Source organism: Syngnathoides biaculeatus, chromosome 20 (assembly GCF_019802595.1).
Source record: "Syngnathoides biaculeatus isolate LvHL_M chromosome 20, ASM1980259v1, whole genome shotgun sequence".
NCBI classification, from domain to species: domain Eukaryota; kingdom Metazoa; phylum Chordata; class Actinopteri; order Syngnathiformes; family Syngnathidae; genus Syngnathoides; species Syngnathoides biaculeatus.
This window is the reverse complement of record NC_084659.1, coordinates 12025995-12044130: the sequence shown is the minus strand read 5'-3', so window position 1 is coordinate 12044130 and position 18136 is coordinate 12025995. Positions and strand designations below refer to the sequence as shown.

General features: G+C 43.5%; 1 protein-coding gene and 1 non-coding gene across 2 annotated transcripts; one reads left to right on the top strand and one right to left on the bottom strand.

Annotated features, from left to right (window-relative positions):
- The first annotated feature begins 337 nt into the window (after positions 1–337).
- trnap-ugg (transfer RNA proline (anticodon UGG)) lies at positions 338–409 on the top strand. Its single transcript has one exon. It is a non-coding gene; the product is annotated as a tRNA-Pro (tRNA).
- Positions 410–11070: 10661 nt separating this feature from the next.
- LOC133493912 (alpha-2-HS-glycoprotein-like) lies at positions 11071–13510 on the bottom strand. The gene is made up of 7 exons (XM_061807915.1): positions 13260–13510; positions 12335–12445; positions 12175–12259; positions 11701–11870; positions 11515–11631; positions 11331–11411; positions 11071–11255 (listed from the first exon to the last, which is right to left on the bottom strand). Exons 1-7 carry the CDS (start codon positions 13461–13463, stop codon positions 11112–11114), a joined length of 912 nt encoding a protein of 303 aa, XP_061663899.1. The 5' UTR covers positions 13464–13510; the 3' UTR covers positions 11071–11111.
- Positions 13511–18136: the final 4626 nt, after the last annotated feature.

Genomic DNA, 18136 nt, shown 5'->3' with positions numbered 1-18136 from the left:
TTCTTTCTCTCTTTGTCCTCTTGCACTCGAGAGTCTGGCTGCAAACCTCACCTCTTCGGGCCCCCACCTCACATCTCAAGTCCCATCCTGCAGCCCTCAACCGCCACCGTCAGGCAGGGAACGAAGTAGAATATTTTGTGTAATATTTCTCCTTCCACAAAAACCATATCAAAAACAAAAATTATTTCTCTCCCCATCTTTTTCCAATGTCATCCGTTTTTGAAAAAGCTCCAGCAAGCCACGAGGATGGTGCTAAAAAAAAGCTCAAGAAATGTGGGTTGCCTCCTCCTGGTCTGATTGTGTGATTCTAAAAACATTGACATGTGCTAACTCTTGTGGCTCGTTGGTCTAGGAGTATGATTCTCGCTTTGGGTGCGAGAGGTCCCGGGTTCAAATCCCGGACGAGCCCTAATTACAGTTCTTCCTTGACAATTTCCAACTGTTGCATGCTTAAAACTGTGTGTCAAAGAGGTTAATACTTTGCTTTGTTGTTTTTGTGCACTGACACTCATTTGATTTCTGTTCCAATCCCTCACAGGAAAAATGAAAATAAATTGCAAAACCCCTTTCCCACAGCGCGTTGCACTTTACATAAGGGATACTTCAATATAATCCTTATAATCATTGAAGAAAGGACAAAAGAAAGATATTGATCCATGTTCAATAAAGATAACATTTACTTGTGGTCATCATTTTCACTTGGAAGGTGCGACAAAGTTGCATGTGACATGAAAGCAAAGGTGTCATCTTGTGGTCCATTGGTCGGGGGGCATGATTCTTGCTGAGGGTGCGAGAGGTCCCAGGTTCAAAGACCTCGGTATTGAAAACAATGAATATAAAATATGACATGAAATTTTAAAATATAGATTTCTGTGATAGGATGGTGTTTAGGTGGTCATTACCTGCTCTGTGGCGCAACGGTATCGTGGCTGACTCCAGATCGGAAGGTTATGTGTTCACATTAAGGTCATTTCTTTGGCAATCTGATGGACATCAAAGCTTCTGCTTTAAATTCACATCCCATTCCACTGCAAAGTACATATCATGGGGTTGGAGCTGACCGCTCGTGCAACTGACTGAATTCTGCTTTTGTCAGGAATGTTTCATTTGTCACTGAGGTGTAAATTTGAAGTTATAGGGTGAAAGTCCAAATGTCCACTTCTTCCAACTTTGTCGTCATTCAAAATTTCATTGTTGATGTTTGTATTGGAGCAACTGCTGAAAATAGCTGAGAAGCGTTACTCTGAAGTAGAGTTTCATCTTTCATCTCTCAAAAGCACAGCCTGGCCGTTTCCATAGTGTAGTGGTTATCACATTTTTCCTCACACGCGAAAGTCCCTGGTTCGAGACCTGGTGGAAACAAACTTTTTTTTTTCTTGCTTGCTTGTCAAGGAGCTGTATTATTTATTTTATTTGTTTTTTTTTTGCTCATGTTGTAAATCTTAAGGAGAGTGGACGTTTCCATAGATTAAAGCAGCTGATGTGTGCCTGGTACTTGTTTCAAAACTGGGTGTGAGCAAGGACTTTACGGTGTTGCGGCTGTTGAGCATTGGCCTCGGAGTTCTGAGAACATGGGTTCAATCCCATCCCCATCTGTGTGGAGTTTGCATGTTCGTCCCGCACCGACATGATGATATAGTGCTTAGTACACTGTGTTGTGGCTGCAGCAACCCTGGTTCAAATTCGAGTCACAGCAGCACCAAATTCCAGGAGTTAATTTCTTTAGTCCTGAGGTTTGAAATTTGCGTGGGACAGTGACAGTCCTAAAGATGGTCTTGAGTGGGGCTTTCAGCCACTGTGAGGCAAATGGTGCAATGGATAACATGTGTACCCAAATGAAGCCTTGCAGCCAATTAATTTCCACATGATCCAAATCTTCATGGTGCTTTATTTGCACTATGGCGTCATCAAATGGTTGGGAAGCCCATGAGGTCAACAGTGTTGAGAATTCTCTGGCTATTAAGATATTAAGAAAATTTTTGAATGTGTTTGTGTTACTATTTGACATGTCTCACACGCCCCTCTAACCATGACATCATAACAAGACCCCCAAGTTTTTTTCTGGGACTTGAAAATTACACTTCTCACAGCCCCAATTACTCAAGGATCTTACTGCAAGAACAAGGTGCACAGAAATGAAAAACATGATCACTTGTCATACTGGCTGTTGAAATTTCCAGAGATCTTATTGGAAATTTCAAACCCTGGACCTCATGGAATCCTGGTCGCCTTGAGAGTATAACCCAAGAACAAGAACCCACAAGAAGAGCACATGACTTCATTCCTTGTCAAATGGGCAACAATGGTGTTTTAAATGATGGAGATAATCGCATATCTCATTGATCATTTGACTGGCACCCAAACAAGGATCGTTTGCCTTCAACCAACACAGGAATGTTCAATGACCCCTCTGCTTGCTACAAGGGCCACCTTGAGCAAATGAGAAAAACTTGTATTATTGCAGCATACTGAGCAACTACAGATGGCCTAGCTGGGCTTGTCCAGAGTTGAAACCACGACCTCTCAAACAGAAATGAGAACCATACCTCTTGACCAACGACCAGATCAGTCACCACCCCCGTAAAGTTTCGCAGGCCTGGATTGGGTCACCTGCCAAACACAAACAGTGCCTATCACACTCCTCATGTCCGGCAATCACCCTGAAACCATATCCCTCTTTGTCATTCCTTCCTCTGGGATGCCTGTGGTTCTTGCTATTCCCTGGCTTCAAATTCACAAGCCCACAATAGACTCTACTCATTGAAATACAAGTGGATGGAGTCCTCGCTGTCACTGCCACTGCTTGCTTTCTGCTGTTCGAGCCTCCAGAGACGCTCCCCCTGCTGCTGACCCAGAAGACCTCTCTCCAGTTCCGCAAGAATATCCTGACCTCTCACCAGTATTCAGTCAGGATTTAGCAATCGCTCTCATGAGTACGCTCACTGCGGAGGATGTCGTTCCTCTGGAAACGAATCACTCATCGTACTCATACTCGGCAGATCACAACCAAACGAATCAGTATTAAGTTCCTTAGAACCAGTTCACGAACAATCACTCTGTTCACTTCAGTCCCTCCTATTCAGGACATTAATGAGGATTGATGCCATTCTCCAAAGTTGAAAAACACATTCCACAAGTTTCCATCATGGCACATCTCAATAAATGATAATGATGTCAAAAGTTTCATTTCAATTCAAAAAGTGAAACTCATCGAGACTCACCATTTTTTGATACATGTATAATTTTGATAATTCTATCTTACAGCAAATGACAACTCCAAATGCACCACTTCTAGAAATAACAATGTAACAACGTATTAAGAAACATAAAATAGATAAATTTTTATATCTAAATTTAGCCATTAATTTCCCCTCTGAAAAAATTATTTCCAAGTGATTAATTAATATGTGTGAGACCTGAAATCAAGTGAGTTTTCTACTACCATATTCATTTTTTTTTTAGCTGTTTCTGATTACCACAACTTTGCAAAGAGTTACGCAGACAGAATATTTTCAAACAATATTATATTATGGTAGCATTCGACTCATGTCCAATGTGACCAGCACCTCATCTACAACAGCGGAGACCGTCTTTTCCCGGGAAACAAGTGTAAGTGTCTCCTCGTTAGTTTAGTGGACAGTATCTCCGCCTGTCGCGTGGAAGACCGGGTTTCGATTCCCCGACGGGGAGGTAGTTGATGTTATCCTTTGGTTTTCGTGGGGTTCTTCTTCACGGAAAACAAGCCGAGCAGCTTTGTTTCCCAACAAGGACCTCACGCAACTCCAGTTTGACACAACTGAAATTGTTGCTCGTGTCCTGTCAGTCAGCAGGACCAGCAAGCTTCTTCTCTTGCTGGAATTGCATTTGGTAACTACAGTGGCCCGAAAGTGCCAAAGTTAAACAAAACACAAATATACAAGTAATTAATTGCCATCAGAGTATGAATTAAAATTTCTTTCTGGAGCCAATCTGAGCAATCTTCAAGGAGGAGGCAGCGTACACCCACAACTGGTTGGGAGCCAATTGCAGTGCACATGGAAACAAACAACACTCGAGAGCAATTTAGAGTCTCCAATTGTGTTTTTGGGATGTGGGAGGAAACAGGAGTGCCCTGAGAAAACCCACCCAGTCACAGGGACAACATGCAAACTCGACACAGCCTGGGTCAGGATTTAAACCCTGATCTGTGAGGCCAACGCCCAAGAGGTACCACACCGTGCTGGTGTATAAAATATTGGGCTCATTGTCGTAATATTTCAGAGGTTAAAGCCGCCAAGAGTAGAGATTGCTTAAATGTTGGTGTTGATTGTTGACAGATTTTAGGTGAGTGCATTTGGCTTGCAGGACATGGCACACACACCCACCGTGGTTTTACACATATTAAATAAGTGATTGACATAATTTTTGGGTACGAGCTGTTGTTCATTAGGTGCAATGACAGCAATGTATGATATAATGCCAACTTGAACAAACCCATTTGGAAACTCAAGCAAGCTGTATTGTTCTTTTAATTTCCGGAAAATTTCTTGAAAAAAAAGTGATTCAAATAAGGACCCATACTTGGAAAACTATGTATTTTGTCAAATAGTTTAGTTATGTCAACATCAAATAAGCAAATGAATGATTGAGTAGTAGTGTATTTGTGATCTTTAATAAATGACACTTGTTAAACAGTGAATTTGACTCAATTTGCTTGTTGTACTGTAGATCAAAGACATTTTCCCCATTAAAAATGATGATGTCGCACTCTCATCACTAATGAAGAGATGATGAAAATCTAAACTCACACGTCACACTCACAACAAGCGATAGAAATTATCTTTGGGGAAATCTTTTACCTGGATAACTAAATGGCGCAGGAGAAGACACACTGGAGAGAAACCTTTTCCCTGCTCAGTTCGTGATCAGATTCTCTCTCCATATTGTCCTGATCAACACGATAGGGGGTGTGTGGCTCACACACACACACAAATGCACACATACACACACACACACATGCACAAAAGCACACAAACACAGACACACACAGAGGTACACAAAAGTTTCAGTTTTCATGTGAAAATATTTATCCAGGTCTGTGCTAACTCTGATTCAAATATTGATGCTTCTAGAATTGGTGTGGGTGGTACAGTGGATCAGGTGGAAAGTGCTGGCCTCACAGTTCTGAGGTCCTGGGTTCAATCCCGGACCTACCTGTGTGGAGTTTGCATGTTCTCCCCTTGCTTGCCTGGCTTTTCTTCTCACATCCCAAAAAAACAAGCAACATTAATTGGACACTCTAAATTGCCCCGAGGTGTGATTGTAAGTATGGTTGTTTGTCTCAATATCCCCTGTGATTTGCTGGCAACCAGTTCGGGGTGTACCCTGCCTCCTGCCTGTTGACAGCTGGAATCGGCTCCAGTACTCCCCTTGACCCTCGTGAGGATAAGCAGCAAAGAAAATGGATGGATGAATGGATGAAGAAAAGAGAGTCACCACCAACACATCCAGGAGGAACAAGTCATCAGGTCTTCATGAGGAAATAGAAGAATTATCTATATTTTCATGAACCAGCAAGCATGTACACAACATTTGTTGTTTGCATTTTACTCATCACAGTGAACACACATTCGTTAGTGGAACACACTGGAGCAGGGGGCAAGTGAAACAACTGGGGAGCAGTTCAGGGTATCTGTGTCTTGCTCATGGACACAACAGCAGTGAGTTTGTGTGGGGTCTTCAGCCTACTGTTGTTTTCCCCATGGTGGCAGTCCAGCTCAACCATTGGTCCAGGCCCATTAATTTTGGTCGATGTGAAAAGTTGAAATCACCAAAAACATTGTCAGGCAAATAGTGTTAAGATAAAAAAAATAATAATTGATGAAAAGCCTTGGCAAACATCTACAGTTTCATGTTTTCTTTCACTCTTTCTTGGGCCTCTTGCACTCGAGAATGTCTGGGTGCTCACCTCACCTCTTAGGGCCCCCACCTCACATCTAAAGTCCCATCCTGCAGACCTCAACCGCCACCGTCAGGTAGGGAATGAAGTATAATAATTTTGTTGATATTTCACCTTTCACAGAAACCATATTAAAACCAAAAATTTATTTTCCTCCCCCATCTTTTCCAATTTCATCCATCTTTGAAAAAGCTCGAGCAAGCCACGAGAGCGGCGCTAAAAAAGATCACGAAATGTGGGTTGCGTACTCCTGGTCTTGTAGAATGCTTCTAAAATGAGTGTCAAGTCTTAACTTTTGTGGCTCGTTGGTCTAGGGGCATGATTCTCGCTTAGGGTGTGAGAGGTCCCAGGTTCAAATCCCGGACGAGCCCCGATAAGAGGGTTTCCATGACACTTTCCAATTGTCACATGATATACGATGTGTCAAAAAGGTTGATGCTTTCCAGTCAATCACAAGGCACTTGTGGTCTATCATGATGGTGTGCCGAGAAAAAAAAGAAAAACATCAGCTGTTCTATTTTTTTTTAACTGTAGCTCACCACGCATGTGCAAACAACGACAGTACAGGAAAACACACTGTCAGCGAGTCCCGCCCTATTTGCAGCCCTCGCTTCAGATATTTTCTCAAACATGAGTGTGGATGCTGCCGTAAAGAATGCAAAAGCGGATCACTTTCATACGGAATGTGAGGCGGACTTTTTCACGATGTCATTGTTGAAGTGCGTTTGCCTCATCTGTCAGTGAAGTGAATTGTGGAACGGCATCTTCGAATTGTTTATGGAAAATACGACACTGACATTCTGCTGAAAAGCAAGCTGAGAATGAGGAAAGTGAACGAACTCAAATCCCAATTGGTTGCACAGCAGTCACTTTTCACACAATATAGTTGAACAGCGAAAGCCGCCACCATCGTTTCCGGGTTCATCACATCACACATAAAAGAGACTTAGTCGACTCGTTGTTCAGATCTTTTAAACATAAGGTGGAAATATTATCTTCAATAGAATCTCTGTAGCTGTAAATGAGTACAGTGACACGGCACTGTGAAGCCATCGCTGATGTGTGGAAGGACATCGGAGATTGTGAGCGTTTCTCACTGCAAAAAGGTGAAGCTGACAGAACCCTTGTCAGCGAATGGAAATTTGGGAAAAAGGGGTTTTATGGGACTTGAAAACTGGACTTCTCAAGGTCACAGGTAATCGAGAAACATGCCGAAAGAACAAGGCCCACAGAAATGAAAAAGATGATCACTTGTCATGCTGGCCACTGTGTGACGACGGCAAAGGATTCCTGGCTGTTGACACTTCCAAAGAGAGCTTGTTGGGAATTTCAACCCCGGGACCTCTTTCAGTCCTTCTCTCCTCGGGAAGTGTTCCCCAAGAACAACAAGCAAACAGAAGAGCATTCATACTTCATAACTCATCAACAACAATGAAGGACATAACCACATAACTCAATGATCATTTGGCTGCCACCCTAAACAAGAATAAACTCTGACTTGCTTCACCTTGAGAAATACAGCAAAATAAAATTTTGCAGCATATTGAGCCACTACAGACAACCTAGAAGGGCTCGTCCGGGAGTCGAACCTGGGACCCTCACAACCGAAGCGAGAATCATACCTCTAGACCAACGAACCCCACCTGTGTAGGGCCAGGTCATCTCCTCTGTCACCCACCAAACACTGCTGATCCCGCTCTTCATCTCCGGCTATCACCGTGAAAAACAACACCTTTGTCACTCCTTCCCCTGAGGTTCTTGGGATTCCCGTGGTGACAGCGGACGAAACCATTGGCCCACGGCCATCAATTTCAGTCAGTGCATAAAGCTGAAATCAAAACAACTTTCACACAATTAGTTTTAAGATAAGAAAACAAAACCATTGACGAAAAGCCCTGACAAACAGCTGCTTGCATTCTCAGTTTGCTTTTCTTCTTTCTCTCTGTTTTCTGGTCCTCTCAGGCCCGTCCACCTCAACCTCGGTAGAAGTGTTAATGTATTTGTTTATGATGATTATTGTTGTTATTATGAGCACCAGCAGGAGGCATTAAGGTCACTTGGGGTTATTGAGGGCCTGGGTGTCTATTATCTGAGATGGTTATCCTCACAAAGGGCGCATGAGTGCTGGAGCCTCTCTCAGCGATTGTCAGGCAGGAGGCAGGGTACATGCTGAACCGTTTGCCAGCCAATCGCAGCTTGTAGGATCCTCTATTGTTCAAATGTTGGCATGTAATACACAGCTGTATGTTTTTCTGGCACTTGTTACACCACTGGTCGTGTCCTACAGTGTTTCTGTGTCGGCTCTTTAAATGAATTGCAACCAGTCGAAAGTAAAAGCTCAAGATCTGAGGGTCCTGAGTTATGGCAGTTCTGCTCGCATTGTTGTGACTGCACCTCATGTTGTGCCCTATGATAGAAAGGTTTTGCCAAATGGGCTTTTGTTGTTCTTTCATCTTTGGTCGTATCCACTGCTTTGGCTTTTTCGGCCTTTTGAATTAGTTGCAACCAGGGAACGGATCACAAGACTTGAAGCTGAAATAGCTCAGCTTGGAGAATGTTGGACTGAAGATTAAAAGGTCGCTGGTCTTGGAATTTACTCCAAAGCTCCATGGTTTTCAAAAACTAATTATGCAACTGATCTAGGTTTTGTGTTTTCTGTTATGTTACCAAAACCACAAAACTTTTTTTTTCGGCGCCATATTATTAAGCAAACTTTGGAAGGCAGACGCTTGTTGTCTTATGACGGTGACGTAATTTTTAAAATGATTTGTTTTCTCCATGTACCAGTAGATCTGTATAGGTATAAATGACTGTTTGCTTATCACATGATCATGATGTGTGGCCTACTGTGCAGCACACACCAGCTGAAACAATTAACATAATGTAATATTATTGAAAATAATCAAAAAAATTTTCTTCATAATTTTCAGATGGGGGCAAGGTGGATCCACTGGTAAAGCATTGGGATCATAGTTCTGAGGACTCAGGTTCAATCCTGGCCCCGCCTATGTGGAGTTTGCATGTTCTCCCCGTGCCTGTGTGGGTTTTCTCTGGCACTCCGGTTTCCTCCCACATCCCAAAAAACATGCAACATTAATTGGACACTCTAAATTGCCCCTAGGTGTGATTGTGAGTATGGCTGTTTGTCTTGATGTGCCCTACGATTGGCTGGCAACCAGTTCAGGGTGTCCCCCACCTACGGCCTGTTGACAGCTGGAATCGGCTCCAGCACTCTGCGCAACACTTGTGAGGATTAGTGGCAAAGAAAATGGATGGATGGTGTGGAAAGAACCTAAAATGAGAAAAGTCATACATTTGGGTTCACATTTGTATGAATTGGATTCCCTCAGAAAAACAAAATTTTCCACAACTGACAGAGGGGAAACATGTAGTGGGGGTCGGGTGGGTTTACACAATTAAATGAACACCAGATGAGACTAAAAGTCACTGTTAGTGTAGTGGTACACACACCTGACCAGTCGACCAGTTGATTACGAGGCAGTTTTGGTCGATCACGATGGCGTGCAGAGAAAAAAAAAAAAGACATCAGTTGTATTTTTATTTACTTAAGCTCACCACACATGTACAAACAACGACAGTACAGAAAACATGGTGTCAGGGAGTCCCACCCTATTTTAAGCCCTCGCTTAAGAAATCTTATCAAACATGAGTGTGTGGATGCTGCCTTTTTTTTTTCACGATGTCATTTTTGAAGTGTGTTTGCCTCATCTGCCAGTGTAGTGAAATGTGAAACGGCATCTTCAAACTGTTTATGGAAAATACGACACCGACATTTCGCCGAAAAGGAAGCTGAGAATGAGAAAAGTGAAAAGAACTAAAATCCCAATTGCCTGCACGGCAGTCACTTTTCACACAATATAGTTGAACAGAGAAAGCCGCCACCATGAATTCATGCAGTCTCTGAACAAAACTATGGACCTTCTGCAGCTCTGTTCTTCATGGAGACTTGGCTTAGCGGACGAGTGTCTGATGCCGCCATTACGCTGCCTGTCTTCAACCTCCATCGTGTGGACCGTGGCGCTAAGCTAACACGGAAAATGAAAGGCTTTTATATCTACGAGAAATGGTGCATGGACGCTGCACAGCTCAGCACACACTGCAGCCTGCTTTTAGAGTTGCTGGTTTTGTACTGTAAGCCGGTTTATTCACCACGTGATTTCTTTCATCTTAGTCGGTGTTTACGTTCCGCTTCAAGCTAGCATCACTAGCAGCACCGCTAAAACTCTTCAAGCAGATAAACGTGATTGAGAAAAAAAACACCCAGATTTGCTGCTCATTATCCGAGTAGATTTTAACCCATCTAAACTTAACCACAAACTCCCTAAATATAAGCAGTACATTAAATGTCCAACAAGGGCAAATAACACCTGAGGTCATTCTTACACACCCATCAAAAATGCATATCGTTTGATCACTGCTTGCTGTACTTAACACCTCCATACGGGACAACCCAGAAATCACAATGTATGATTTTTTTACAATTTGTGTGATATAGCTGCAAATAAGGATTTGAACACCTGTCTATCAGCTAGAATTAAATTACTGCAGACCAGTCAATGCTTGACATGTTTTCCCATGGACCAGGAAGGCGGGGGTATGGTTACGTAGTTTGAATTGATTGTAGAGAATATCAATTACAATACAATGAAATAAAGACATGGAAAAAGAACCAACCATTTCAAATTTTTATCTAAATATACCTACACAGTTCAACTTATTAAAACACTCCATGACAGCTGAAATGTGTCGGAACAATTTCCCTCTGTTGGTGACCGCAGCCCGAGCACTCTTAACTGGTCGCAAGAGTAAAGTTTAAACAAGACTTTGAAATAAGATACAGCTACGCTACAAAAATGAATCTAAAGTGCTAATTTGGCAGTGGCTCAAGGTTTGTCAGGGATTCAGAAGCCTGGTCCTTGGAACTGTGAGGTACATGCTCCAAGTAAAACGCTATATGTAACTTACACACTGCCTTTGAACTCAAGTTTGATTTTAATACTGTTTGAGTAACAGATCATGTGTTCATTTAAGTCTATGGTGCCAGTACAGAATTCGGACACCATTTAAACTTGGACCCAGCCACCAACAATGATTGGAACTCAGACAGCGAGTAAGGTACGTTTGTTTTAATTAAAATAGTTCACAAGGAATATCACTTAAGCGGGAACGGACAAATGTGGTGGATCGCATGATCCGGGTTGTTCAGCCGTGCTTTGCACACACAAGCTTCTGGACTTTGGTGGAACAACGGCCTGCATACAGGTTCTGGCACATCAGTCGGGTAGGGGCCTGGATTCTGTGGAGAACAAAAAAAAGTTGAACAACGAGCTGCTCTGTGTACAAGTAAAAAGTAACACATAGGCAGACTTACTTTTGGGGGATAGAATTCACACTCAAGTTTTCCCACTTGTCTGTGCAAGTTGTAGTAAGAGGTTTGACAAAAGGCGTGATTCTTGAAAATAGAAAAGTCACATTAAGAATCACGTGGATCCAGAGCCATTTTATGTTTAGATGGGTTCATCTAGGACTAGCCATGAGCATGAAAGTCAACTCACAGCTCTGTCCGGACAGCGAGGCGTGCAGGGCACAAAAGTATTCCTGGCACCTCTGGGACACGTGGTCTCAACCAGGGCAAACTTCAGCAAGGTAACCGTGCCGATGGATGGAATAGACTGAGACGGGAAGAGTTAAATTATGTGACTGAGTAAGCAAAAACTGGCGGAGAAATAAATAAATATTACCCCCATTGTCACATGAGCCACTTCCATCAGGGTGAAGTAGTTCTGGTGTAGACTCTCCCGGTTGAACTTGACCACAGAGTCGTGCACAGCCTTCACCGCTGTCGGGTCATCCAGAGGCAACAACTTGGGGCAATGCGGACAAACGGTCTCCAACTCCTCATTGGTAAGTTCTGCACACAGGTGGCATGATACCAGAAAGTTAAAAGCATGGATCTTTAAAAGAAGCAAGGGGGGGGGGTACATTTGTAACAAAAGGAACTTCAAAATGTTTTGCTCTAAATGTGTCCCCAGTATCGCTCTGAAGTGAAAGCTGCAATATTGGAAGCTAAAGTATTTTTTTTTTTTTTAATAGAAATGTTAAATTTATCCCAAACCTACCTCCCACATTGAATATTTAATTTAATCAATTCATTTAAAACCAGGAACACCACACTCTGATTAATCCGCCCCCTCTTAAAAGGCAAAGAAACTGACCTGGTCTGGTTGTGCATTCATGTCTGGTGACTTTGGCCACACCCCACATCACCCAGAATTCAATGCTGCAGGTGGCAACTGCACCCTAAACAACAACGGGACACTTCGCATGTCACCGACATGAGCAGCAGTAATCTTTCAGAACAGAACTAAAATGTACCCGTTCATCCCGTCGCCACAGCTCGCATTGGTCATCAGGTTTGGGGTTGGTGAAGTGACATTTGGTCTGCACGAGCTTCACATTCACATCTATGTGGCAACCTCCTGATACCTGCATGGAGGAACAGGCATGAGCCGAAATAATTTGGTGGCGTGCCACAAACATCTCCACCTCATGAGTCAACCTTTTGTGGACTTTCTGGTTGGGCTAAATGATCGTACACACTGTTACATTTGAACAAATGTTTATAAAAACGTTTGATCGAACTTTTCAAACTGGGAAATCCACACCATCTTGATTTGGCATCGAGTGATGCTGAGCTGTGCCAGCCCTTCAAGACTTGTCGACTACTGGAGGCCTTTATGCAAAGAGCACATCAATACTTCGTTTGGGGGAGGGGCCAGAAATTACATCTGAAGCCCCGCTTTCCCGGCTGCACCACGTGACAGAATTGGGGCGTGATTCACCGGTCACAGGCTCGATTTTGGTTTTTAAATACCATGAGAAATTATATTTTCTTAGGCCCAGGTTGTTCTACCACAAACCACGGGGAAACATTTAATAAAAATCCATAAAATGTCCCATTCTCTCCCATGTTCCACAAGCATGCATCTTCAGTGCAGTCTTCCAAGTTCCACAAATCACTGTAAATATAGGAAGTGAAATTTCCTTGGGGGGAGGTTTACAATTTCAAGACCTTCCATTTGGGAGATAGCCACTATATGAACTGGTTATTATCCACATGGCCAGCAGGTGGTGACATGTCCACATGAAGAATCAAGAAAAGAAAACTGAACAAAATTGCTGAAGTAATTCAAAGCCTGCAGGAGGAGTCCTCATCAGCATCACGAGTTTCTATTTTTTTTTTTTTTAAAGGAGGAGGGTGACAACTATTAACTAGCATGAAAACTTGAAAAGTGCCAACCTGTTGATATTTGCTGCTCTGGACCTCCTGCAGCTTGAACCGGAATCCATGCTCGTGCTTTCCATTGATGTGTCGGACACCAAAAGTCGCAGCCGACGTCACGTTTTCCTTGTCACAGGTGACTGCCGGCCAAGATGGCGCCGCAAGCAGACCGGAAAGCGCTGCGGCGCACCACAGCAGAACTGCAAATAGGTTAGTTGTCATGATGAGAATGAAGAAGTGGAAACAGCACACGTCACACGAGACCCATTCGGACTTTAACCAGACTGAGGAGCTCTGAGGACCAATCACAGTGGAGGACAAATGCACAACACCTGTGTCCTAATTAGTGATGGTTGTCATTTCATCAATCACCTTCATTCACCTCACCTGTGCACTTTTGGAAAGAAAACATTAACTGGAGCATCAGTTTTAAAAATACAGGATGTCCCAAAAAATGTATACACACTTCGAATAATAATATTTGTCAATTATTTTACATGTTAAAAAGGATTTGAATTATAATAGACGTCAGGTTTACAATTATTTAAAGTGTGAATACATTTTTTTGGACACCTTATACTGTATATACTGTCTACGTTTTTGGAGGAAAATATGAACATCCATCCATCCCTTTTCTTTGCCACTTGTCCTCACGAGGGTCACGGGAGTGCTGGAGTCTATCCCAGCTGTTATCGGGCAGGAGGCAGGGTACACCCTGAACTGGTTGCCAGCCAATCACAGCTAAGGGGAATTTAGCATCCAATTAATGTTCCATGTTTTTGGGATGTGGGAGGAAACCGGAGTGCCCGGAAAAAAGAAAACCACACAGGCAAGGGGAGAACATGGAAACTCCACACAGGCGGGTCCAAGATTGAACCCGGGACCTCGGAACTGTGAGGTCAACGCTTTACAGCTGCTCCACCGTGCTGCCATCTTTTAAGCAATATGTGTGAATCACAACCAACCTTATCACTGAGTCAAGGAAACCATGAAAATTTTATCGTATTTGGTTCCATCCATTGAAAAAAAAGTGGAATGAAGTTACTTTTTATTCCAAAATGCTGAGCTCCAGGGTATACTCTTCAAAATAAGAGTGTAGAAACTTTTTGAGGGAGGCAGGAACAAAATGGCATTTCCAATCAGAAAGCAAGAAGATTTTAATTTTGTTTTGAGGTACAAGTGAATTACTCTTCACGGTAATCCTTGAATAAGAAATGTTGAGTTGACCAAGTCGAGAATCAGAAAGCCAAGTTGAATAAACAGTAAACTGCCATCAATCGTGTTCTTTCATCCAGTAGGAAAGAACCCTGAGTCACCACAGTCATCTGCCTCATCCAAGACGGTCCAGACGGAGTCTGCGTATCAACAGGAAGTGGAGTGGCTGGAGCTGAGCATGACTTCCCAGTTACAATCCATTTGGATTCTTTTTGGGGTCTGGGGCAAAGTTTGCATTGTTTAAACGGTGTCTCAATTATGGACTCTGATCCTACAGCATAGACTAAAATGAACATTAGACTTGGTTCTCTAGAATGCAGCCCTATGGGGGCACAAACCAGTGCAATCTGTAGGCCGGTCCCAAGCCCGGATAAATGCAGAGGGTTGCGTCAGGAAGGGCATCCGGCGTAAAAACTGTGCCAAACAAATATGAGCGTTCATCTAAAGAATCCCATACCGATCGGTCGTGGCCCGGGTTAACAACGCCCGCCCCCGGCACTGCTAACCTGCAGGGCGTCGGTGGAAATTCAGCTACTGTGGGTCGAAGACAAAGAAGAGGAGGAAACCGGATCCAGCGTCAGAAGAAAAAGAGGAATGCACAGAGCCTACAACTGAGTGTAGGGACTTTGAATGTTGGGACTATGACAGGAAAAGCACAGGAGTTGGTTGACATGATGATTAGGAGAAAGGTTGATATTCTGTGCATCCAAGAGAGCAGGTGAAAGGTAGTAAGGCTAGAAGTTTGGGCCAAGGTTTAAATTATTCTAACACGGAGTAGATGGGAAGAGAAATGGAGTAGGGGTTATTTTAAAGGAAGAGCTGGCTAAGAATGTCTTGGAGGTGAAAAGAGTATCAGATCGAGTGATGAGACTAAAATTTGAAATTGAGGGTGTTATGTATAATGTGGTTAGCGGCTATGCACCACAGGTAGGATGTGACCTAGAGTTGAAAGAGAAATTCTGGAAGGAACTAGATGAAGTAGTTCTGAGCATCCCAGACAGCGAGAGAGTTGTGATTGGTGCAGATTGTAATGGACATATTGGTAAAGGAAACAAGGGCGATGAAGAAGTGATGGGTAAGTACGGCATCCAGGAAAGGAACTTTGAAGGGCAGATGGTGGTGGACTTTGCAAAAAGATGGAGATGGCTGTAGTGAACACTTATTTCCAGAAGAGGGAGGAACATATAGTGACCTACAAGAGCGGAGGTAGAACCACGCAGGTAGATTATATTTTGTGCAGACGATGTAATCTGAAGGAGGTTACTGACTGTAAAGTAGTGGTAGGGGAGAGTGTAGCTCGACAGCATAGGATGGTAGTATGTAGGATGATTCTGGTGGTGGGTAGGAAGATTAAGAAGACAAGGTAGAGCAGAGAACCAGGTGGTGGAAGCTGAGAAAGGAAGAATGTTGTGCGGCCTTCCGGAAAGAGGTGAGACAGGCTCTCGATGGACACCGAAGCTCCCGGAAGACTGGACGACGACAGCCAAGGTGATCAGAGAGACAGGCAGGAGAGTATTTGGTGTGTCATCTGGTAGGAAAGGGGGAAGGAGACTTGGTGGTGGAACCCCAAAATACAGGGAGTCATACAAGGAAAGAGATTAGCGAAGAAAAGTGGGATACTGAGAGGACTGAGGAGAGGCGAAAGGAGTACATCGAGATGCGACGTAGGGCAAAGGTAGAGGTGGCAAAGGCTAAACAAGAGGCATATGAAGACATGTACACCAAGTTGGACACGAAAGAAGGAGAAAAGGATCTCTACAGGTTGGCCAGACAGAGGGATAGAGATGGGAAGGATGTGCAGCAGGTAAGGGTGATTAAGGATAGAGATGGAAATGTTTTGACTGGTGCCGGTAGTGTACTAAATAGATGGAAGAATACTTTGAGAAGTTGATGAATGAAGAAAATGAGAGAGAAGGAAGAGTTGAAGAGGCAAGAGTGAAGGACCAGGAAGTGGAAATGATTACTAAGGGGGAAGTCAGAAAGGCACTACAAAGGATGAAAACTGGAAAGGCAGTTGGTCCTGATGACATACCGGTAGAGGTATGGAAGCAATTTGGAGAGATGGCTGTGGAGTTTTTGACCAACTTATTCAACAGAATACTAGCGGGCGAAAAGATGCCTGAAGAATGGAGGAAAAGTGTTCTAGTTCCCATTTTTAAGAACAAAGGGGATGTTCAGAGCTGTGGGAACTATAGAGGAATAAAGTTGATGAGCCACACAATGAAGTTATGGGAAAGAGTAGTGGAGGCTAGACTCAGGACAGAAGTAAGTATCTGCGAGCAACAGTATGGTTTCATGCCTAGAAAGAGTACCACAGATGCATTATTTGCCTTGAGGATGCTCGTGGAAAAGTACAGAGAAGGTCAGAAGGAGCTACATTGCGTCTTTGTGGATCTAGAGAAAGCCTATGACAGAGTACCAAGAGAGGAACTGTGGTACTGCATGCGTAAGTCTGGTGTGGCAGAGAAGTATGTTAAAATAGTACAGGACATGTATGATGGCAGCAGAACAATGGTGAGGTGTGCCTTAGGTGTGACAGAGGAATTTAAGGTGGAGGTGGGACTGCATCAGGGATCAGCTCTGAGCCCCTTCCTGTTTGCAGTGGTAATGGATAGGCTGACAGATGAGGTTAGACTGGAATCCCCTTGGACCATGATGTTCGCAGATGATATTGTCATATGCAGTGAAAGCAGGGAGCATGCAGAGGAACAATTGGAAAGATGGAGACATGCACTGGAAAGGAGAGGAATGAAGATTAGCAGAAGTAAAACAGAATATATGTGCGTGAATGAAAAAGTGGAGGGGGAAGAGTGAGGCTACAGGGAGAAGAGAGATGGCGAGGGTCGACGACTTCAAATACTTGGGGTCAACAATACAGAGCAATGGAGAGTGTGGTCAGGAAGTGAAGAAAGGGTCCAAGCAGGTTGGAACAGCTGGCGAAAGGTGTCTGGTGTGTTATGTGACAGAAGAGTGTCTGCTAGGATGAAGGGCAAAGTTTACAAAACAGTGGTGAGGCCGGCCATGATGTACGGATTAGAGACGGTGGCCCTGAAGAAACAACAGGAATCTGAACTGGAGGTGGCAGAAATGAAGATGTTGAGGTTCTCGCTCGGGTGACCAGGCAGGTTTGGATAGGATTAGAAATGAGCTCATTAGAGGAACAGCCAAAGCTGGATGTTTTGGAGAAAGATTCGAGAGAGCAGACTTCGATGGTTTGGACTGTTCAGAGGCGAGAGAGTGAGTATATTGGTAGAAGGATGTTGAGGATGGCGCTCCCAGGCAAAAGAGCGAGAGGAAGACCAAAGAGAAGGTTTATGGATGTGGTGAGGGAAGACATGAGGGCAGTTGGGGTTAGAGAGGAAGATGCAGGAGATAGGCTAAGATGGCAAAAGATGACACGCTGTGGCGACCCCTAACGGGACAAGCCGAAAGGAAAAGAAGAAGAAGAAGAAGACTTGGTTTTCTAGCAGTGTCAATCTCAAACCTATGAACCAAACAGCGCGTGTGTGGAAAAAACTCATTCCTTTTTCAACGAAGTTAAATAGCATTGAAATTAATTGTGACTGTTAGATCACATTAACTTCCTGTTTTAAGCTTATAGACTTGAAGTAGAATCCGCTGTTTCATTGTTCAAGTTGGTTGTTGACGGCGCCTTGTCTTAGTAATGTACAATTTATGAG